The following is a 23,834-nucleotide window of genomic DNA, read 5'->3' as shown; positions in this document are numbered from 1 at the left end:
CTGCTCTCTAGCTCTCCTGTGTCTCCTGCCGAGCCCCCTGATCTCACCAAGTTATCTCAAGTTCCCACAGAGTACTGGGATCTCAAAGAGGTCTTCAGCAAGAGCAGGGCCGCCGTTCTTCCTCTGCACCGGGCCTAAGACTGTGCCATCGACTTGCTCCCTGGGACTACCCCTCCTCGTGGCAGACTGCTTTCCCTCTCTCAGCCAGAACGCAAGGCCATGGAGGAATACCTCAAAGACGCCCTGGTCTCTGGGTTCATTCAACCCTCCACCTCACCTGCTGGTGCCAGCTTCTTCTTTGTCGGCAAGAAGGATGGGGGGCTCCGACCATGTATTGACTACAGGGGCCTGAACAAGATCACTGTGCGCAACCGATATCCCCTTCCACTGATGTCCACAGCTTTCGACCTGCTCCAAGGTGCCACCGTCTTCACCAAGTTGGACCTATGGAACGCATACCACCTCATCCGTATCCGACAGGGAGATGAGTGGAAGACTGCCTTTAACACCCCGTCTGGGCACTACGAATACCAGGTGATGCCCTTCAGACTCACCAATGCACCAGCTGTTTTTCAGGCCCTAATCAACGACGTCTTAAGGGACATGATTAACCTGTACGTTTTTGTCTACCTCGACGACATCCTTATCTTTTCCAAGACCATGCAGGAGCACCGCCACCATGTCCGCCAGGTTCTCCAGAGGCTGCTACAGAACAATCTGTTCGCCAAGGCCCAGAAATGCGAATTTCATGTTCCCGAGGTCTCCTTTCTGGGATTTATTGTACGGACAGGCCAACTCCAAATGGACCCTGCCAAGACCCTGGCCGTCCGGGATTGGCCTACTCCCAAGTCTGTTAAGGAGGTTCAGCGGTTCTTAGGATTCGCTAACTTCTACCGCAAGTTCATCAGGAACTTCAGTTCTGTAGCAGCACCCATGTTGGACCTCACCAAAGGGACAGGTGGATCTTATGTCTGGTCTCCTCAGGCGGAAAAGGCGTTCAAAGACCTCAAGGACCGCTTCTGTACGGCACCCATTCTGGTCTTCCCGGACACCTCCCAACCATTCATCGTGGAGGTGGACGCCTCGGACAGTGGTGTCGGTGCGGTGCTCTCTCAACATTCGGAAGGAAAGCTGCACCCCTGCGCTTCTCCCACCGCCTGAGTCCCGCGGAGTCCCGGTACGATGTGGGGGATCGAGAACTGCTAGCGGTCAAACTGGCCCTTGAGGAGTGGAGGCACTGGCTGGAGGGAGCGCAACATCCATTCCTGGTTTGGACTGACCACAAGAACCTGGAGTACCTCCAGCAAGCCAAGAGACTGAACCCTTGACAGGCTAGGTGGGCCCTGTTTTTCAGTCGGTTTGACTTCACCCTCTCGTACCGCCCCGGCTCCAAGAACACCAAACCTGACGCACTGTCCAGGCTGTTCTCTGCCACTAACAGGGAGAGTGAAGTCGGGCCTATTATCCCTGTGTCCCGGATTGTGGCCCCTGTCCACTGGGGTATTGAGGAGGCTGTCCGACGAGCCCAACGCCAGGACCCCGGTCCTGGGACGGGGCCACCGGGCCTCTTGTACGTCCCACATCAAGCCCGGGCAAAGGTTCTCCAGTGGGGTCACTCTTCCCCTCTCACCGCCCACCCGGGAGCTCGGAGGACCCTGGACTTCCTGAAAAGACGCTTCTGATGGCCTAACATGGAGAAGGAAGTAAGGTCATTTGTCCTGTCCTGTGAGGTTTGCACCAGAACCAAGAACCCACGACAGCGTCCCCAGGGTCTCCTGCATCCTCTGACCATTCCCCGGCGTCCCTGGTCCCACGTGGCAGTCGACTTCATCACGGGTCTCCCTGAGTCACAAGGTAACACGGTCATTTTGGTCATAGTTGACAGATTCTCCAAGGCCTGCTGCTTCATACCACTGTGCAAACTCCCCTCTGCTCTTGAAACAGCGAAACTAATGTTTAATCATGTCTTCCGAGTCTTTGGTCTCTCACAGGACATCGTCTCAGACCGAGGGCCCCAGTTCTCCTCCCGAGTGTGGCACGGGTTCTGCAAGGTCATCGGAGCCACTGCCAGCCTCTCCTCTGGGTTTCACCCACAGTCCAATGGTCAGACGGAGAGGCTCAACCAGGACCTGGAAACCACCCTGCGACGCCTGGCTATGGATAACCCGACATTGTGGAGCACCTGGCTGCCATGGGCTGAGTACGCCCACAACACCCTGCAGTCATCGGCCACCAAGCTGTCACCATTCCAGTGCCAATTCGGGTTCCAGCCACCTCTGTTCCTGGACCAGGAGGAGGCCGAGGGGGTGCCCTCGGTCAACCAATATGTGAGACGGTGTCGCAAGACCTGGAGCAAGGTCAGGAAGACCCTCATACAGACCTCCAGAACCAACCAGACTCAGGCCAACCGCCATAGACCTCGCTACATTGGCCCCTTCAAGGTGGTGCGCAGGGTGAACCCTGTCTCCTACCGGCTCCAGTTGCCCCGGACTCTGAGGATCAACCCCACTTTCCATGTTTCCCTGTTGCGGCCCGTACTGACGTCTACGTATGCCCCTGCCCCTAGGAACCCCCCACCCCCCCTCATCTTCCAGGGTCAGACTGTGTTCACTGTGCATCGCCTGCTTGACTCCCGCCGGGTCTGCGGCGGGCTGCAATATCTGGTGGATTGGGAGGGTTCTGAGGAGCACTGCTGGGTTCCTGCTCAGGATGTCCTAGATAAAGAACTGTGTCGGGACTTCCATTCGGCCCATCCAGATCGCCCTGGGAACGTCAGGAGACGCTCCTAGAGGGGGGGGTCCTGTTAGGACTGGGACTGTTTTGGTCTCTAGAGGCCGCCGTTATTTCCTTTTCGTGTCATGTTTGTTTTGGCCTCTAGAGGCCGCCACTGTTCCTGTGTTTTGTGTTTGGGTTAATTGCCTGTTTCGTCTTGATTATTTTCACCTGTGTTCAATGTAGTTTGTGTATTTATACCCCCTGAGTTCAGTCCTCTTGTCACGGAGTCTTTGTGCTGTTATGTTTATCTCCAGTTTCCTCTGTACTGTGTTCTTTGTTTTGCACTTTGCTTTTCTTTTGGATTTAGTAGTGACTGTGTTTTTGGATCTTCTGAGCTTTTGCATTTTTGCCTTTTCCTTTTTGGACTTTGAACTTTTGGATATTTTATTTTTCTCTTTGTCTTCCCAGTGTTGGATTATACTCTTTGTTTTTTTTTTTTGTTTTGTTTTTTGTTTTGCCCTGGATTGTATATAGTGTATATAGTATAAATAAACCTTTTGATACTTTTTCTACTTCCGCCTCACGCCTCTGCATTTGAGTCATCCCCCTGGTGGCCTAGTGGGGGTTTGCTGGATTATCACACCAACGAACCAGGTTCGAATCCCAGCAAAACCCTAACAAGCTGCCTGAGAGCTGCAATAAACAGCTACACAAAGGCTTAGAACCAGGACTCCTTCCACAAATATGAAATAAATACAACCCTGATTCCAAAAAAGTTGGGACAAAGTACAAATTGTAAATAAAACCGGAATGCAATGATGTGGAAGTTTCAAAATTCCATATTTTATTCAGAATAGAACATAGATGACATATCAAATATTTAAACTGAGAAAATGTATCATTTAAAGAGAAAAATTAGGTGATTTTAAATTTCATGACAACAACACATCTCAAAAAAGTTGGGACAAGGCCATGTTTACCACTGTGAGACATCCCCTTTTCTCCTTACAACAGTCCGTAAACGTCTGGGGACTGAGGAGACAAGTTGCTCAAGTTTAGGGATAGGAATGTTAACCCATTCTTGTCTAATGTAGGATTCTAGTTGCACAACTGTCTTAGGTCTTTTTTGTCGTATCTTCCGTTTTATGATGCGCCAAATGTTTTCTATGGGTGAAAGATCTGGACTGCAGGCTGGCCAGTTCAGTACCCGAACCCTTCTTCTACGCAGCCATGATGCTGTAATTGATGCAGTATGTGGTTTGGCATTGTCATGTTGGAAAATGCAAGGTCTTCCCTGAAAGAGACGTCGTCTGGATGGGAGCATATGTTGCTCTAGAACCTGGATATACCTTTCAGCATTGATGGTGTCTTTCCAGATGTGTAAGCTGCCCATGCCACACGCACTAATGCAACCCCATACCATCAGAGATGCAGGCTTCTGAACTGAGCGCTGATAACAACTTGGGTCGTCCTTCTCCTCTTTAGTCTGATTGACACAGCGTCCCTGATTTCCATAAAGAACTTCACATTTTGATTCGTCTGACCACAGAACAGTTTTCCACTTTGCCACAGTCCATTTTAAATGAGCCTTGGCCCAGAGAAGATGTCTGCGCTTCTGGATCGTGTTTAGATACGGCTTCTTCTTTGAACTATAGAGTTTTAGCTGGCAATGGCGGATGGCACGGTGAATTGTGTTCACAGATAATGTTCTCTGGAAATATTCCTGAGCCCATTTTGTGATTTCCAATACAGAAGCATGCCTGTATGTGATGCAGTGCCGTCTAAGGGCCCGAAGATCACGGGCACCCAGTATGGTTTTCCGGCCTTGACCCTTACGCACAGAGATTCTTCCAGATTCTCTGAATCTTTTGATGATATTATGCACTGTAGATGATGATATGTTCAAACTCTTTGCAATTTTACACTGTCGAACTCCTTTCTGATGTTGCTCCACTATTTGTCGGCGCAGAATTAGGGGGATTGGTGATCCTCTTCCCATCTTTACTTCTGAGAGCCGCTGCCACTCCAAGATGCTCTTTTTATACCCAGTCATGTTAATGACTGTGGCAGCGGGGGCGTGGTCAAGCGCCGGTCTGTGACAGGAGGGCGGAGTCAGGGAAGGTAAGTGGCAGAATCACTACACCTGAGAGCAATTAACCTGTGTTTGTGTGCCTTCCCAGTGACGGCGCCCTATATCAGGAGGGAGAGCGAGAGCGGAAGGAGGTCTCTCCGACACCAGATGACTTGCGAGTGTGTGTATGCGTGTGGCTGGGAGAGTGTGTTTGTGAAACTGAAAAGTCTAGCAATAAACACTATTGTGAACCTGATCTCTGTCCTGCTGTCCTCTGTGCTCCACCCACCAATACTGAACAGCTACAGTGGTGCCGAAACCCGGGATCTGGAGCACAGCAGCCTCACAGCCCCATGGAGTCCTCCCCGTTCTTCTCTCACTGTCACCAAGATGGGCCCGCAGAACGACCCTGAGGCGTTCCTCACGTTAATTGAACAGGTTGCTGAAGCCTCGGGGTGGCCGATGGAGCAGCGCGCGGCGCGCCTTCTCCCCCTGCTAACGGGAGAGGCACAGCTGGCCGCACTACAGCTCCCCGCCGACCGCCGGCTGGCCTACGCGGACCTCCGCTGGGCCGTCCTCCAGCGCGTGGGGCGCACACAGGAACAACAGCGCCAGTGCTTCCGCGCGCTGTGTTTGGAGGAAGTCGGCCGGCCATTCGCATTCGGGCAGCAGCTCCGGGACGCCTGCTGGTGGTAGTTGAGGGCCAACGATTGCGACGCTGAGGGAATCGTCGACCAGGTGGTACTGGAACAGTTCATCGCCTGCTTACCAGCAGGAACCGCGGAGTGGGTCCAGTGCCACCGCCCGGCGTCACTGGATCCGGCATTCGAGCTGGCGGAGGATCTTCTGGCGGCTGTCCCGGCAGCAGGACAGCAGATGGCATCATCTCTTCTCTACTCTTCTCTCTCTCCCCCTCCTCCTGTGTCCCGTCCTCGCCCCATTCCCCCACCGCAGAGGCGGGGGCCGGCTCCACCCCAGCCGGCCCACCGCACCCGCGGTGCCCTCCCGTTTCTCCCTTCTGTGTCTGTCTCTCCCCCACCTCAGGTGAGTGAGCCCCAGATCACTGGTGCAGAGGGAAAGCCCGGGCCGGTTTGCTGGCGCTGCGGGGAGCCGGGCCACCTTCAACAGCAGTGCACAGCAATGGAAGTGGGCGCGGTGGTTCGGATCCCCGACACGCCAGAGGCTGCCCTCGATCGGGCTGGAGCGTATCGCATACCGGTGAGTATCCAAGGGGCTACATATCAGGCGTTGGTGGATTCTGGTTGTAATCAGACCTCAATTCGCCAAAGCCTGGTTCAAAACGAGGCATTTGGGGGGAGCACAAGGGGTGAAGGTGTTGTGTGTGCACGGGGATGTTCACCGCTACCCTTTGGTGTCGGTCCACATTATTTTCAGAGGGGAAAAATTTATAGTGAAGGCGGTGGTTAATCCTCGCCTTACCCACTCGTTAATTTTGGGGACTGATTGGCCGGGATTTCGGGGTTTAATGACGCGCCTAGTAGAGAGTGGGTCCTGCCATTTGACAGGGGGAGGTCTCGGTGTCGCTTTGGCGGGAGCAGTTGTCACAGAGCCGTCTACGTCATCTCCGCGTCAGAGTGAGGAGCCGCCGGCTCCTCCTCTCTCTCTTGGGGAATCCCTCGCGGATTTCCCATTAGAGCAGTCGCGAGACGAGACTCTGCGGCATGCGTTTGACCAAGTGAGAGTAATCGATGGTCAAACGCTCCAGCCGAACGCCACCCCGTCCTTCCCCTACTTTGCGATTATGAAGGATAGATTATACCGAGTGATGCAGGACACTCAAACTAAGGAGCAAGTCACGCAGCTTTTAATTCCGAAGAGCCGCCGGGAATTGGTATTCCAGGCGGCTCACTTTAATCCCATGGCTGGACACTTGGGGCAGGATAAAACACTAGCCCGAATAATGGCCCGATTCTATTGGCTGGGGATTTGCGGTGATGTCCGTAGGTGGTGTACAGCATGCCGTGAATGCCAGTTAGTAAACCCAGCGGCCATTCCAAAAGCACCTTTGCGCCCTCTACCGTTAATCGAGACCCCGTTTGAGAGAATTGGGATGGATCTCGTCGGGCCATTAGATCGGTCAGCACGAGGGTACCGCTTTATATTAGTTCTGGTGGACTATGCAACGCGATACCCGGAAGCAGTGCCTCTGCGCAATATCTCAGCATGCAGTATTGCAGAGGCACTCTTCCGTGTCATCTCCCGAGTTGGAATCCCGAAAGAGATTCTGACTGATCAAGGCACTACGTTTATGTCACGAACACTGCGCGAACTGTGTGGGTTATTGGGGATTAAGCTGATCCGCACCAGCGTGTATCACCCACAAACGGACGGTTTAGTGGAACGGGTCAACCGCACCCTCAAAAATATTATTAAGAAATTCGTAAGTGAGGACGCACGTAATTGGGATAAGTGGCTCGAACCCTTGCTGTTCTCAGTGCGAGAGGTCCCCCAAGCCTCCACGGGGTTCTCCCCGTTGGAATTATTATATGGGCGTAAGCCGTGCGGCATCCTGGACATGCTGCGGGAAAATTGGGAGGAGGGACCTTCACAAAGTAAGAATGAAATTCAGTACGTTATGGACCTGCGCGCAAAACTCCACACGCTCACCCACCTAACTCAGGAGAATTTGCGGCAGGCCCAGGAACGGCAAGCCCGCCTGTACAACAAGGGTACGCACCTTAGAGAGTTCACTCCGGGAGATAAGGTACTCGTACTGTTGCCCATGTCGAGCTCCAAGTTGATCGCCAAGTGGCAAGGACCCTTTGAGGTCACACGGCGAGTCGGGGATGTCGACTATGAGGTGAGGCGAATGGACAGGGGTGGGGTGCTACAGATGTACCACCTCAATCTGCTTAAACTCTGGAACGAGGAGGTCCCCGTGGCATTGGTGTCGGTAGTTCCAGAGAAGGCGGAGCTGGGGCCGGAGGTTCAAAAAGGAACATTGGCATCACGTACCTCTCCGGTCCCCTGTGGAGACCACCTCTCCCTGACCCAACTCACGGAGGTCGCCCAGTTGCAGACCGAGTTTTCGGATGTGTTCTCGCCCCTGCCCGGTCGCACTAACCTTATAGAGCACCACATAGAGACGCCCCCCGGGGAGGTAGTGCGTAGCCGCCCTTACAGGCTACCCGAACACAAAAAAAAGGTGGTTCGGGAAGAACTTCAGACCATGCTCGAAATGGGCATCGTCGAGGAGTCCCACAGTGACTGGAGCAGCCCGGTGGTCTTGGTACCCAAGGCCGACGGGTCGGTCCGGTTCTGTGTGGACTATAGGAAAGTCAAAGCGGTGTCTAAATTCGATGCGTACCCAGTGCCTCATATTGATGAGTTGCTCGATCGACTCGGCACTGCTTGCTTTTATTCGACACTGGATTTGACGAAGGGATATTGGCAGATCCCCTTGACTCCACTATCCCGAGAAAAAAACGTCCTTTTCCACACCGTTTGGTTTGCACCAATTCGTCACCCTTCCGTTTGGGCTGCTTGGGGCGCCTGTGACGTTTCAGCGGCTGATGGACAGAGTCCTCCGCCCTCATGCCACGTATGCGGCAGCGTATTTAGATGACATAATCATCTATAGCAATGATTGGCAGCGGCACCTCGAACATCTGAGGGCCGTCCTTAGGTCACTGAGGCGAGCGGGGCTCACAGCCAACCCAAAGAAGTGTGCGATTGGGCGGGTGGAAGTACGGTACCTGGGCTTCCACTTGGGCAACGGGCAGGTGCGTTCCCAAATTAATAAGACGGCAGCAATTGCGGCCTGCCCGAGGCCCAAGACCAAAAAGGGGGTGAGACAGTTCCTGGGGCTGGCTGGCTATTATCATAGGTTTATACCTAATTATTCGGACGTCACCAGCCCGCTGACTGATCTCACTAAAAAGGGGGCACCAGATCCGGTCCAGTGGACGGAGCAGTGCCAGCGGGCTTTCTCGGAGGTAAAGGCTGCACTGTGTGGGGGGCCACTTCTACACTCCCCTGACTTTTCTCTCCCCTTTATGTTGCAGACCGATGCGTCGGACAGAGGGCTGGGGGCGGTTTTGTCCCAGGAGGTGGAGGGGGAGGACCGCCCTGTCCTGTATATCAGCAGGAAGCTGTCGGTGCGTGAGGGGCGCTACAGCACCATAGAGAAAGAGTGTCTGGCCATCAAGTGGGCGGTTCTCGCCCTCCGGTACTACCTGCTGGGGCGCCCTTTCACCCTCTGTTCGGACCACGCGCCCCTCCAGTGGCTCCACCACATGAAAGATGCCAACGCGCGGATCACCCGTTGGTATCTGGCGCTCCAACCCTTTAATTTCAAGGTGGTCCACAGGCCGGGGGCGCAGATGGTCGTGGCGGACTTCCTCTCCCGTCAAGGGGGGAGTCGGCTGCAGGCCGGACGGCCGCCCGGCCAGAGTCGGGCGGTGGGGGTATGTGGCAGCGGGGGCGTGGTCAAGCGCCGGTCTGTGACAGGAGGGCGGAGTCAGGGAAGGTAAGTGGCAGAATCACGACACCTGAGAGCAATTAACCTGTGTTTGTGTGTCTTCCCAGTGACCGCGCCCTATATGAGGAGGGGGAGCGAGAGCTAAAGGAGCTCATCCCTGAACCAGACGCCGGTTGTGTGTGTGTCTGTGCGAATAATTATTGTTAAACTGAAAAGTGTGGCAATAAAGCCAAGTTATAAAACCTGATCTCTGTCCTGCCGTCCTCTGTGCTCCACCCACACGTAGGGAGTCTTACAGTCATGTTTCGAATGTGCAAACAAGCAAGAAAAAAAAAGGTGTCAGAAAGCTGTATTTGCCAAACACATCCCTGTGTGTGAGCTGTGACTATAGAAACATAATTTATTCAAATGATTGCATGAACATGAACATATGAAAATCATGCACACCTTCTTCTGACCAATCAGATTTCAGCATTCAATCTCACTGTGGTATCACATTCTATCGTTTAATATACTCGAGGCACTAAGCCTGCAATTTGATCCACAGTATATCTGAAATTTAATATGCATTTCAGGATCATGTGTTTTATTTCAATTCAATTTTTAAAAGCACAGTTTATTCTATTCACGTCAAGAGAGATAGAAAATTAAGGCTTGTGAGGGAACATGAGTGTAGAATGCAAGTTATAACAGGAACCACATCTGCTCCTGTTTTGCAGATGTTGAAACCCAAAGTACTTTCTTTAAAATGACTTTTAAAGAAAAACAGTGGCAAGCATGTAATTGTGTCAAATTGCTGTAGTATCAGAGGAATAAACACTTCAGTGCACACTGTTCGTGAACGTTTTCGAGGTTCTGTAACAGCAGGTCCTGAAGTCTTTTATTCCTGAAATGAATTAGCTCAGTAAATGAATCTATAAATTCATTCTGTGTCCATGTTAAACATCAACAATCAAACAGACCAGTCAGAGAACCAATGGGAACAGGGAACCCAGGGCTCTGAACTCCAATATTAATACATGCGTGAAGTATACATCATAAAGTACACAAGCTCACAACATGAAATGAGACGAAGAATCAAGATTTGTTGGAAGCAATGACTGGAAGGAAAGTAGGAATGAGAAAAAAAAAAGCAGAGCTCTTTCATGATATTCATTTTATTTCTGTAATCTGTATTCTGCAGCTAAAGTGTCTTCAGTAAAAGTGTCCTGCAGCTGCTTGGCAACTGAAGTCATGAAAGTGGATTGTTCTGCTGATGGAGACAACCTCCGCTTCACCTGGACTTCTGATTCAAACACATTCCTTCAATTGAAGAACGGGACCAGGAGTTTTGAACTGGTTAAAGACCATCATGGAAGTGTCACCTGCCATGTAGAAAATCATGTCAGCCATGAAACCGATACCACTGAACTCTGCTCATGTCCTGGTGAGTCTGTCTTTTCTCAAGAATAATTTCAAGAGCAGTAACGACAACAATGAAGTAACTCTGTTCAGGGTCACGACTCATGCTTTCTGAGAGAAAAAAAAAATATTCCTTGATCATTTGCAGAGGAGATGATCTCAGCAAACCCTCTCACTTAAAATCTTAATCTAATTCATCCACTTCACATCATAATGTATGTCTATGCCTGCACATGTATGCACTTCCTCCAAAAGGTAATGTCGAGCTGAGCAGTTTTAAAGGACTGAAGGATTTGCTGATGGGACTGGGGGGGTTTAGCAGACTGAAGTCTTTATGTATATAAGTTATTCCATGAAATTGAGTCATGCATGAGCTGATAGCCGATGAGGAGCATAGCTCCTCCTTTTGTTTTAGACAGATTTAATGATAATTTATTTCAATCAAACCAACTTTTTAACCTGCAGAATTCTGAAGAGATTATGTTTTCTAACTCATGTAAATTTGTTCCAGAACAAAGCATATTCGTGTCATCTGCAAATAATACCATCTTAAATTTCTTAGGTACATTGCACATAGGCGGCACGGTGGTGTAGTGGTTAGCACTGTCGCCTCACAGCAAGAAGGTCCGGGTTCGAGCCCTGTGGCCAGCGAGGGCCTTTCTGTGCAGAGTTTGCATGTTCTCCCCGTGTTCGCGTGGGTTTCCTCCGGGTGCTCCGGTTTTCCCCACAGTCCAAAGACATGCAGGTTAGGTTAACTGGTGACTCTAAATTGACCGTAGGTGTGAATGTGAGTGTGAATGGTTCTCTGTGTCGATGTGTCAGCCTGTGATGACCTGGTGACTTATCCAGGGTGTACCCCGCCTTTCGCCCGTAGTCAGCTGGGATAGGCTCCAGCTTTCCTGCAACCCTGTAGAACAGGATAAAGCGGCTAGAGATAATGAGATGAGATGCTCTATCAATGCTATTCTCTGTATAAATTGATTCCTGGTCTTGCAGTAATAAATCATTATTTAATGCAAACATGGCTTCCTCTGTCCTAACTCTTCTGTACTTAAGTTTAAGGTCTGTCACATTTCTCTTGCAATTACAGTCATAAATTGTAAAAACTGGTAGATGATCACCGATATCATTGATTAATCTTCCACTTATAATGTTATTATCTATGTCATTGGTAAATATATTATCTATTAAAGTAGCACTATGGTCAGTAATTCTGGTGGGTCTGGTAATTTTTGGGTGAAGACTCATACTGTACATGGTACTAATAAATTCCTCAGTCATACTGTGTTTTTTAGGGTTCAACAGATCAATATTTGTATTCCCACAAATGAAGATAACTTTTTTCATTATCTACTGTAAATGTCTTTTCTCCCCAGTCCTTAAACGCCTCTATGCTAGTTTCTGGTGCTCTATATATACAGCTAATTAATAAATTTCTACTTTTTTCAATATTAATTTCAATTGTTAAACATTCTAAGAAATTATCAATCACCGTTGTTATGCCATCTATTAACTTATAATTCAAATGACAGTCCACATACACCGCCATTCCTCCTCCCCCTTTATTTTTCCTATTTACAGTGGTGCTTGAAAGTTTGTGAACCCTTTAGAATTCTCTAGATTTCTGCATAAATATGATGTAAAACATCATCAGATTTTCACACAAGTCCTAAAAGTAGATAAAGAGAAGCACAAATGGGACAAAAATATTAGACTTTGTCATTTATTTATTGAGGAAAATGATTCATCACTGCATATCTGTGAGTGGCAAAAGTATGTGAACCTTTGCTTTCAGTATCTGGTGTGACCCCCTTGTGCAGCAATAACTGCAACTAAACATTTCTGGTAACTGTTGATCAGTCCTGCACACCGGCTTGGAGGAATTTCAGCTCATTCCTCCATACAGAACAGCTTCAAATCTGGGATGTTGGTGGGTTTCCTCACATGAATTGCTTGCTTCAGGTCCTTCCACAACATTTCGATTGGATTAAGGTCAGGACTTTGACTTGGCCATTCCAAAACATTAACTTTATTCTTCTTTAACCATTCTTTGGTAGAATGACTTGTGTGCTTAGGGTCATTGTCTTGCTGCATGACCCACCTTCTCTTGAGATTCAGTTCATGGACAGATGTCCTGACATTTTCCTTTAGAATTCGCTGGTATAATTCAGAATTCATTGTTTCACCAATGATGGCAAGACGTTCTGGCCCAGATGCAGCAAAACAGGCCCAAACCATGATACTACCACCACCATGTTTCACAGATGGGATAAGGTTCTTATGCTGGAATGCAGTGTTTTCTTTTCTCCAAACATAACGCTTCTCATTTAAACCAAAATGTTCTATTTTCGTCTCATCCATCCACAAAACATTTTTCCAATAGCCTTCTGGCTTGTCCACATGATCTTTAGCAAACTGCAGACAAGCAGCAACGTTCTTTTTGGAGAGCAGTCTCTTTCTCCTTGCAACCCTGCCATGCACACCATTGTTGTTCAGTGTTCTCTGGATGGTGGACTCATGAACATTCACATTAGCCAGTGTGAGACAGGCCTTCAGTTGCTTAGAAGTTACCCTGGGGTCATTTGTGACTTTGTCGACTATTACACCCCTTGCTCTTGGAGTGATCTTTGTTGGTCGACCACTCCTACGGAGGGTAACAATGGTCTTGAATTTCCTCCATTTGTACACAGTCTGTCTGACTGTGGATTGGTGGAGTCCAAACTCTTTAGAGATGGTTTTGTAACCTTTTCCAGCCTGATGAGCATCAACAACGCTTTTTCTGAGGCCCTCAGAAATCTCCTTTGTTCGTGCCATGATACACTTCCACAAACATGTGTTGTGAAGATCAGATTTTGATAGATCCCTGTTCTTTAAATAAAACAGGGTGCCCATTCACACCTGATTGTCATCCCATTGATTGAAAACAGCTGACTCTAATTTCACCTTCAAATTAACTGCTAATTCTAGAAGTTCACATACTTTTGCCACTCACAGATACGTAATATTGGATCATTTTCCTCAATAAATAAATGACCAAGTATAATATTTTTGTCTCCTTTGTTTAACTGGGTTCTCTTTTTCTACTTTTAAGACTTGTGTGAAAATCTGATGATGTTTTAGGTCATATTTATGCAGAAATATAGAAAATTCTAAAGGGTTCACAAACTTTCAAGCACCACTGTATATAATTAAATTCATATCCAGCCAGTTTGAAATCCACTCCTTTCTCCAGGTCAATCCAGGTCTCCGATATGGCAATTATGTTGAATGGATGAGTAAACTAACTTAAGTATTTCTTGATGTGGTTGAAGTCAGCCTACATGCTTCTGCTGTTGAAGTGTATTATTGATAATTTTCCCACAGCCTTAGTGGACTGATTGTACTGTTCCTCTGTGTAATAGTGGCAATTGCCATTAATGGTTGAGAAAAAATTATTGTCCGGGTCTGTCATTTTCTGTATCCAAAAGTTTATGGTTAGTGAATTCATGTGGTTTCAGTTCCAGGTTTTCATAATCAACAAGCATTTGGGTTAGCCGAGTAGTGTTCTGAGTAATGGATGAAAAAGTTATTTTGGTGTGTCATGGTTCAGTTTGGTGTAGTGTCATGTCGGTACAGTCCCAATAGCCATCACTGGTATTTGTCCAAGTCCTCGATGTTTCGTATGACCAGAACTCTAGCCTCCTCCGGTGTACCATTCAGCTTAATGAATACTTTGCAGCTGGTTATCCATGTAGATTGAATTTTATTTTCTTTCTTCAGATGACATGTTTTTCTGGCAATGTCAGCACTGCGTTTTCTCAGGTGCTCGTTGATGTACACATTTGTACCTTTCAGTTTCCTTCCTTGTTTCAGCAATGCAGCTTTATGTTTTCGATTGATGAATCTCATGATGATGGCAGTGTTTCCCTTGTCTCTCCTGGGTAGAATGTGGCAGGCCTTGACGTTGCTGCAATCAATATTGATTCCCTTTGAGTGTAGGAATGCTGAAACTTGTTGCTCCCCTGAGTTGCTGCCCAGTTCGTCAGATTCTCCCTCCCTTGTGACAAGCTTTTCATATGACCTGGGTTTAATCTGAATCCCAGTGACGATAACGTTGTTCATCCTGGTGTACTGTTCCAGTTCAGCAACTCTGCTTTCCAGGTGGGCGAGACGCCGCCGGTCCTTCTCGGTGTTCTGCAGCCTGAGTGACTTCACTTCCGTCACCAGGTCCATGATAGTTTTCTGTTGTTGTTTAACAACAGAAACTTCCTCTGCCAGAAAGTCGAGTGACTTTTTAATGTCCTCGCCTTCCTTGGCTGTAAAGTTCTTTTTTGGAGGCATAATTCACCAATAAAGCCATCCAGTTAGTTGAAATGTTTGGAGAGTCGTTTCCTTGCCTCACTCGCTGCCTTTCTGAAGTTTCCTGCCAGAGGAAGTGACATTGCATTTAGAGAGTTCACATACTTTAAAAATAACCACAAATAATGATGGGATGGTATACTGGTCTGATGACACGCCCAAACAAGGAGTTTCTATGTATTGCAGACAATAAAAGCCTCAGCATATTTCATCCACAAATAACATTTGAGTGGCTTCCAAAACCATACAATGTAATTGTAGAGCAAATAGATGTCATGTCGAGGCTTCACTCTTCCCCATCCTCAACTTTCAGTTTTTTTTTCTGACATCTCTAATACCTACAAATTGACCAACTCCCATGTGTTACACCCTGAGTAGATACCGGTAGATACGTAACTATTAACTGTAGCTCATTTGTTTCAATACGCAATTTTTGAGATGTAATTTGGAACTTTATCAGTCCAGCAGTTCCACTGATATATGTGGTGTGTGTGGTGCTGGTACAAGTGTATAACATCCTGCAGTGTCACTGGGATACTTTCTGATCACTTTATTGGGCATATCTATCTTGCTAGGAGCTGTTGGCTGGATATTTCGTAATCCAGCACTGACGTTGTGGTGTGTGAAATCTCCAGCAGCACTGCTGTGCATGATACACTCCTACCTGCACCACAGACATACACCGTCATGTCAGTATCAAATAATATCTGGTCAGATGTGTGATGGAATACAGAAGGGCTGAGGGACCAAGTGTTCTGGGTGGTACGCTGACCTGATAAAACAGAATGCATGTAGATACAATAAAGAATGGGGTCCAAAAGTCTGATCCAAAATTGAAGAAAAAAAAGTTTTTGAATTGTGAAATATTTCAAACAAAGAAAAAAACAAATGTTTGAGATTTTGAATATTCAAGATACTCGATGATTTCTAGATCCGTATTTAAATGTAAGGCAATTACTAAAAAACTCTGAAATTCATCTAAATGTTTCAAAGATTCTCTTTCCCACTCGAAGTTACTGTCAGGAATATAATTTTCAATGAAAAATCTTGAATTAAATTAAAAAAGAATGCAAAATACAAGCATTTCCACTCATGGTTCTCAGACTTTTGGATTCCCATGCTGTGAATGTTACACTCCGACCAGCACCACATACATACACAGGTATCAAATTCTACACTGTGCAGGCTTTTCTTTTCCATCATCAGTGTTCACATGGAGCTTTAAAGGAGTCAAAAACAAGTGCAGTTTTCACAGTGCAATTTAAGGAGGAGTGAGCTGACAAAAATATCATCTCACAAGCTACTGAAAGACAATACGATTCTGCAATATGCAATATGTATTTTTATGTGTGTTAATACATTTTCTCTTTGAAAAAGAAACTTCTCCCTCACTGCCCGAAGCACTGAGCTCTTAGCATAAACTGAAACACTGCCAGACCCAGAGGCAGAAGGAATCAAAATTTCCATTTCATTTTGCAGATCCACATTTCCAAAAAGTAAAAGCTGTGAAGTTGTTCAGCAGTGCAGATAAATTAGTGAATTTGTTGCAAGATTTGATGCCCTTTTCACCGAGTTCGTCAATGATGTTGGAATTAAAACGTTTATTCATTGTTTAACCATAAAACACCTGTACTGTATTGGTGACAACAGATTCCCTCCTCTCGTCTCAACCACATGCTTTGTGAAACTTTCTGCAAAGAATCCTCAAAATAAACTGAATAAAAGGAAAAGCCTGAGTAATATCTGTATTGGTATTTGTATCTGTATAGAACATGGGGATTCTGTTCACTCAGAATAATAGATTTGTATTTAGTCATTTCCCTCGTGGATGTGTTTGAAGAACGGGCAGAGAAAGAAAATTAAATAAACAAATGAAATTAAATAAAGACAGCAAAAGTCAAAAGCGAGGAAACACCAACTTATAGAAGAATTCAATATCACCAGTTTCTTGTGCTGCTTTTCATGAGATACTCTGCTGACCATGATGATCTTTTTTTGTTTCTTCAGTAATGAGTTCCACACAGTGTAATAATGATGAGTCTGTCAGTTCCTCTATTTTTTGGACGTTCTTAATTCCTGGATGTGGTAATTCCCTCCCTGAGACGAACAATTAGTTACTTTTTATGTACTTAGAATTACTTACTTACTTACTTACCCCTCTCTCTGGCGGCACGGTGGTGTAGTGGTTAGCGCTGTCGCCTCACAGCAAGAAGGTCCTGGGTTCGAGCCCCGGGGCCGGCGAGGGCCTTTCTGTGCGGAGTTTGCATGTTCTCCCTGTGTCCGCGTGGGTTTCCTCCGGGTGCTCTGGTTTCCCCCAAAGACATGCAGGTTAGGTTAACTGGTGACTCTAAATTGACCGTAGGTGTGAATGTGAGTGTGAATGGTTGTCTGTGTGTATGTGTCAGCCCTGTGATGACCTGGCGACTTGTCCAGGGTGTACCCTGCCTTTCGCCCGTAGTCTGCTGGGATAGGCTCCAGCTTGCCTGTGACCCTGTAGAAGGATAAAGCGGCTAGAGATAATGAGACCCCTCTCTCTCTCTCTCAGGTTTCATGGTGTTTGTGTCTGTGTGGCTCTTTGAAGTCATCATCCTGCTGTCGCTGTTAGTGGGAGCGTTTTATATTTACACCAGAATCTACAGGAAGCAGAGAATAACAGAGTAAGACCATCATGTTTACTCGCTTGGAAAATTCACACGTTACACGAGTCCACATTTAAGTACAGAGTATCTGCTCAAATGTAAAGACAGAAAACGTCACGTGTGAAGCCTCCATGCTGATGTCGGTGCACTGATCACATGAGTGACATTTCCTTCCACAGATCTGGATCAGGAAGCTCTGTAAACCTGGATCAGGAACAGAAGAATCAGTCCATGGTTGCTCTCCTCCATCCAGGAACTCATCCACACTGAACCTCCAGAAAAATATAACCATCAGTAACAGCTGGGTAATAGAGAAACAAATTTAATTTGACTTTTCAAAAACTAAACCAGCCTCATGATTCCTGCAGATTTTTTCATAAACCAAGTGTTAATTTTTCGAGGTGTTTCTCAACATTTTTTTGTTATTTTTATTTCATATCCATTTTCCCCCCTTCCCTCCTCCCCCTTATCTTATTCTTTTTATATATTTGTATATGTAAATACTTAATTTATTTTAATTTATCTAGAAGTTTTCCTCTATTTCTTTTCTCTGTTTATCTGTAATGATGCTGCTGGAATCTTAATTTCCCTGAGGGAACCCGCCCAAAGCGATCAATAACGTTTTATCTAATCTAAATGATTTGTTACAGGGTTGGCACGGTGGTGTAGTGGTTAGCGCTGTCGCCTCACAGCAAGAAGGTCCGTGTTCGAGACCCGTGGCTGGCGAGGGCCTTTCTCTGCGGAGTTTGCATGTTCTCCCCGTGTCCGCGTGGGTTTCCTCCGGGTGCTCCGGTTTCCCCCACAGTCCAAAGACATGCAGGTTAGGTTAACTGGTGACTCTAAATTGACCGTAGGTGTGAATGTGAGTGTGAATGGTTGTGTGTGTCTATGTGTCAGCCCTGTGATGACCTGGCGACTTGTCCAGGGTGTACCCCGCCGTTCGCCTGTAGTCAGCTGGGATAGGCTCCAGCTTGCCTGCGACCCTGTAGAACAGGATAAAGCGGCTAGAGATGATGAGATGAGATGATTTGTTGCAAGATCATTCCGTTAGACGAAGTAACGGCATGGTGGTGTTGTGGTTACTACGGTCGCCTCAATCCAAAGACATGCAGTTACGTTGACGTGGGGCGGCCTTGGGCTGAGGTGCCCTTGAGTAAGGTACCTGACCCCTGACTGCTCCCCGGGCGCTCTGGTGTGGCTGCCCACTGCTCTGTGTGTGTGTGTGTGTGTGTGTGTGTGTTTGTGTGTGTTCACGGCTTCAGATGGGTTAAATGCAGAGGATGAATTTCACTGTGCTTGACGTGTGCATGTGACAAATAAAGGTTTTTTCTTTCTAACTGTTCGTGATATTCCACCCAAACACGCTCATCTCTTACCCCCAAAAAACTTCACTGACTGTGAAACAAATCTTTTCTTCGCTTTGCTATTTGAAGGAAAAGAATATCACCATCTCCTACATAATTTGTTGATATACAGTATATATAAAATATTCTTCAAATAATCAGAACTATCTAGCAATAGTACATCACATCATAGAATTGCGCTGAATATGGATAGATTTCTTTCAAAGTTTTGTTTTTTTCTTATTTTCTGAACCTGTGTGCCATCAGCATGATCATTCAAAATTAATGAGGCTTTTGAATTGCATTTCTTTCTTTCTTTCTTTTTTTTTGGTCAGTACTGTTGACTTGATGAAGAGGAAGTTTCTTTTTGCAATTTTCAGTGTTGAACTTGAGACAGTTGTGGTTTTCTTGGCAGATCCCACACTCAGCAGTTCACACACCTTTAGTTTGTGAAACTGCCTGAAGAATTGACGCCTGAGCAAAAACTTTTCTTTTCTGCTGTTAAAATCAGAGTCAGTCAAGTCAAAGTTTTTGATTTTTTAAGCTATAAATGCTGTATGTGGTTGTATGATATTTCACATGGCCTTGGTTGTATTTCCAATTTCAATCTTGTAGCTTTGTGTAATATTATAATAATTAATGGAAAATATATTTCTGTCCCCCTGCAGAGCCTCTGTTATTATATTTGCTTTTGAATAAAGTGTTGTTTTACAATCTTGTGGTACAGTGGACGAGTTAGTGGTGATTTACATGCTCTGGAAAAGGAGAAGAGGAGAAAGACAATCACCCTCATAGTAACTTTACGCATCTTTCCTGTGAGTTTTATTGGAGGTACTGAATAATTCATAGCAGTTTCGGAATAATATGCTGTGTTGTGTTGCCCATTAGTGAACAAATACGACGTGTTCACCACATCCTCACTCTGTCTCTTTCTTTCTTAAGAGTTTGAATTTGTATCAAGCCATATGAAGGCGAACTCTTGAGCTGAAATTAAATTTGTAACTGAATTTCACAATTAAAGGAGGGTGTACAATGTACAATTATCTATCTATCTATCTATCTATCTATCTATCTATCTATCTATCTATCTATCTATCTATCTATCTATCTATCTATCTATCTATCTATCAGCAGCAGTAATACAGAGTATTTCAAAAAACTTGAGATTACTTGAGATGCAAATATCCCAGAAACTACATAATCGAGGCAAATGAAACTGAACAGGCTGAATGTTGAGCAATAAAAGATCTCATCTCATCATCTCTAGACACTTTATCCTGTTCTACAGGGTCGCAGGCAAGCTGGAGCCCATCCCAGCTGACTACGGGCGAAAGGCGGGGTACACATTGGACAAGTCGCCAGGTCATCACAGGGCTGACACATAGACACACACAACCATTCACACTCACATTCACACCTACGGTCAATTTAGAGTCACCAGTTAACCTCTCTCATCTCTCTCTCTCATTATCTCTAGCCGCTTTATCCTTCTACAGGGTCGCAGGCAAGCTGGAGCCTATCCCAGCTGACTACGGGCGAAAGGCGGGGTTCACCCTGGACAAGTCGCCAGGTCATCGCAGGGCTGACACATAGACACAGACAACCATTCACACTCACATTCACAGCTACGGTCAATTTAGAGTCACCAGTTAACCTCTCTCATCTCTCTCTCTCATTATCTCTAGCCGCTTTATCCTTCTACAGGGTCGCAGGCAAGCTGGAGCCTATCCCAGCTGACTACGGGCGAAAGGCGGGGTTCACCCTGCACAAGTTGCCAGGTCATCGCAGGGCTGACACATAGACACAGACAACCATTCACACTCACATTCACACCTACGGTCAATTTAGAGTCACCAGTTAACCTAACCTGCATATCTTTGGACTGTGGGGGAAACCCTGGGATGTAGTGGTGCGTAAACGCACATAAACGCCGTTTACCCACCTCCAGATTTTAGGAAATAGCGTTTATGAACCTCTAAATATAGTTTACGCACGTCCAAGCATAGTTTACCCACCTCTAAATACAGTTTACGCACGTATGTCTCTTGTTTTATACAGATATTAAAACAGCTTTTCCGTTATTTTTCAATTGCCTACACCTAGTAGATCCTGCACAAGTTCTTGTGGGTTTTATCAACACTGCGTAGCCTACGCGTAGTAATTGTCTGTCTACCGCTCGCCCTCTTGCGGGAGCCAGCAGACTGCGAGATTCATTAGTCACTGATTACGTGTGTGAAGAAATGGTGAAGAAATGGATATTAGGCGATTTCTGAAGCGTCGGAGCATCACCCTTCCAGCTGATACCAGCAAAACGTCTCGACACAGTGAGTCCAAAAAGAATCCTGAACTTCACGTTTTTAGGATAAACTCCCCATCGTTTTGGTTTGTGAACCATGCCACTAACTAACGTTAGGTTGTTAACTTGTGCCAACAAATTAGCCTACCTTTCTGGCAGACAAATGACGTTGTTAGTCTAAAGTTTTTGGTAATTCTTATATCAACATAAATTCAGTATTTGTAGCGCATTGTAAGACAAATAGTTGTCATTTCATGTTAATCTCGAAGTCATGATGACAGCATGCTAGCTTCATGTCACGGACATAATATAGAGAACTTAGCCTAAAGTAACGTTAGGCAAGTCACTCCTCCACGCCCTTCTCGGTGTGTGGGTGTGTGTGTTTATTTTTTAAAGAAGGCTATAGCATTCAGATTGGGCAGAAATACTTGTCCACATGATTGGTGTACTTAGCCGTTTTAATTTAATTTTACAGATAGTGGTGGAGAGACAGACAGTGTTGCGGGGCCAGGAGAAACAGCAGGAGGAGAGACAGAAGGAGGAGAGAGTGAGAGGAGGAAAATAGGGCAAAGAGAGGATGAAACAGGATCAACTACAAGAGGAGAAAAGGGAGGAAAAGAGAGAAGGCAAATGGATGGAGAATCAGATAGGCCTTTAAGAGAAACTTTGATAGAGGAAACTGAGGGAGAAACAGAGAGAGGAGAAAATGAGGGAAGAAAAACAGAAATAGACGGAACAGAAGGAAGAGAAAATGAGGGAGGAGAATCAGACAGAGAAGATGCAGAGACAGACGAAATGGAGGCAGAGGAAACTGAGACAGTATCAGAAAGCATCAGATGCCATCCACACATCTGGACTGAAAGTATGTGTAATTTGCCATTCTTACACACAGTCTTTATTTTTCTCTCTTTATTGATTATTTAGATTTCATAAACACCACTCTACTTGGTGTCACACACACACACACACACACACACACACACACACACACACACACATACACACACACACACAAATGCTTGGACTCACTCACACATGCACACAAGTAAACACACACACACACACACACACACACACACACACACACACACACACACACACTTTCATACACACACATACAAAAGTTAACATTCTTCTAGTGCAAGGTCTACTGCTGTGATATATCTGTCAGCTTATGGATTTCATATGGCCTACTGTTGGTATGTGTAATTTGCCATTCTTTCACACTGACATTATATTTCTCTTTATTAAGATTTAATAAACCTCAAACATACTTATTGTGTATCTTGTTTTATGAATGATATAGAGTAGAGACCTCAGGGAACCCTTGTCACACACATACATACATGCACTCACACACACAAGTACACACACATGCACATTCACAAACACTCTGTCATATACACACACACACACATGCACTGTCATGCACACACACACACACACACTCCTATGTGTCAGAAAAGTTGTTTCATACAATACGCATCGTAGCATCCTTGCGTCATGCTTGCGTCGACTATGAATTGGCCCTTACAACGTCGTGGTCCCCCGATCCCAAAATTTATAGTTTACCCACCTCTTGTTTTACCACTACACCCCTGGGGAAACCGGAACTCCCGGAGAAAACCCACACAGACAACATGCAAACTCCACACAGAAAGGCCCACGCCGGCCACGGGGTTCAAACCCGGACCTTCTTGCTGTGAGGCGACAGCGCTAACCACGACACCACCGTGCCGCCCCTGCAACAAATCAATGGATATGAAATAAAAATAACAAAAAAAAATGCTGAAGAGAAACACCTCGAAAAATTAACACTTGGTTCATCAAGAAATTTGCAGGAATCATGAGGCTGGTTTAGCTTTTGAAAAGTCGATGTGGACTGAGGAATTAAATTTGTTTCTCTGTTACCCATCTGTTACTGATGGTTATCGTTATCTTTTTCTGAAGGTTCAGTGTGGATGAGTTCCTGGATGGAGGAGAGCAACCATGGACTGATTCTTCTGTTCCTGATCCAGGTTTACAGAGCTTCCTGATCCAGATCTGTGGAAGGAAATGTCACTCATGTGATCAGTGCACCGACATCAGCATGGAAGCTTCACATGTGACGTTTTCTGTCTTTACATTTGAGCAGATACTCTGTACTTAAATGTGGACTCGTGTAACGTGTGAATTTTCCAAGCGAGTAAACATGATGGTCTTACTCTGTTATTCTCTGCTTCCTGTAGATTCTGGTGTAAATATAAAACGCTCCCACTAATGGTGACAGCAGGATGATGACTTCAAAGAGCCACACAGACACAAACACCATGAAACCTGAGAGAGAGAGAGAGAGAGAGAGATAAGTAAGTAAGTAATTCTACAGGTGTTTTTATGGTTAAACAATGAATGAACATTTTAATTCCAACATCATTGATGAACTCAGTGAAAAGGGCATCAAATCTTGCAACAAAATCACAAATTTATCTGCACTGCTGAACAACTTCACAGCTTTCACTTTTTGGAAATGTGGATCTGCAAAATCTCATCTCATTATCTGTAGCCGCTTTATCCTGTGCTGCAGGGTCGCAGGCAAGCTGGAGCCTATCCC

General features: G+C 46.1%; 1 protein-coding gene across 1 annotated transcript in view; it reads left to right on the top strand.

Annotated features, from left to right (window-relative positions):
• The window catches only part of LOC132869019 (uncharacterized), a 29,806-nt gene extending 6,322 nt beyond the window's left edge, over positions 1–23,484 (top strand). The window contains exons 3-6 of the mRNA XM_060902380.1: positions 10,411–10,653; positions 17,512–17,623; positions 23,195–23,348; positions 23,473–23,484. Of these exons, the coding sequence (XP_060758363.1) occupies positions 10,411–10,653; positions 17,512–17,623; positions 23,195–23,348; positions 23,473–23,484 (521 nt within the window). The remainder of the gene's footprint in view (positions 1–10,410; positions 10,654–17,511; positions 17,624–23,194; positions 23,349–23,472) is intronic.
• The last annotated feature ends 350 nt before the right edge of the window (positions 23,485–23,834 follow it).

Source organism: Neoarius graeffei, chromosome 20 (genome assembly GCF_027579695.1).
Source record: "Neoarius graeffei isolate fNeoGra1 chromosome 20, fNeoGra1.pri, whole genome shotgun sequence".
Lineage (NCBI taxonomy): Eukaryota > Metazoa > Chordata > Actinopteri > Siluriformes > Ariidae > Neoarius > Neoarius graeffei.
The sequence above is the reverse complement of the archived record's forward strand: the minus strand, read 5'-3'. Positions and strand labels throughout refer to the sequence as shown.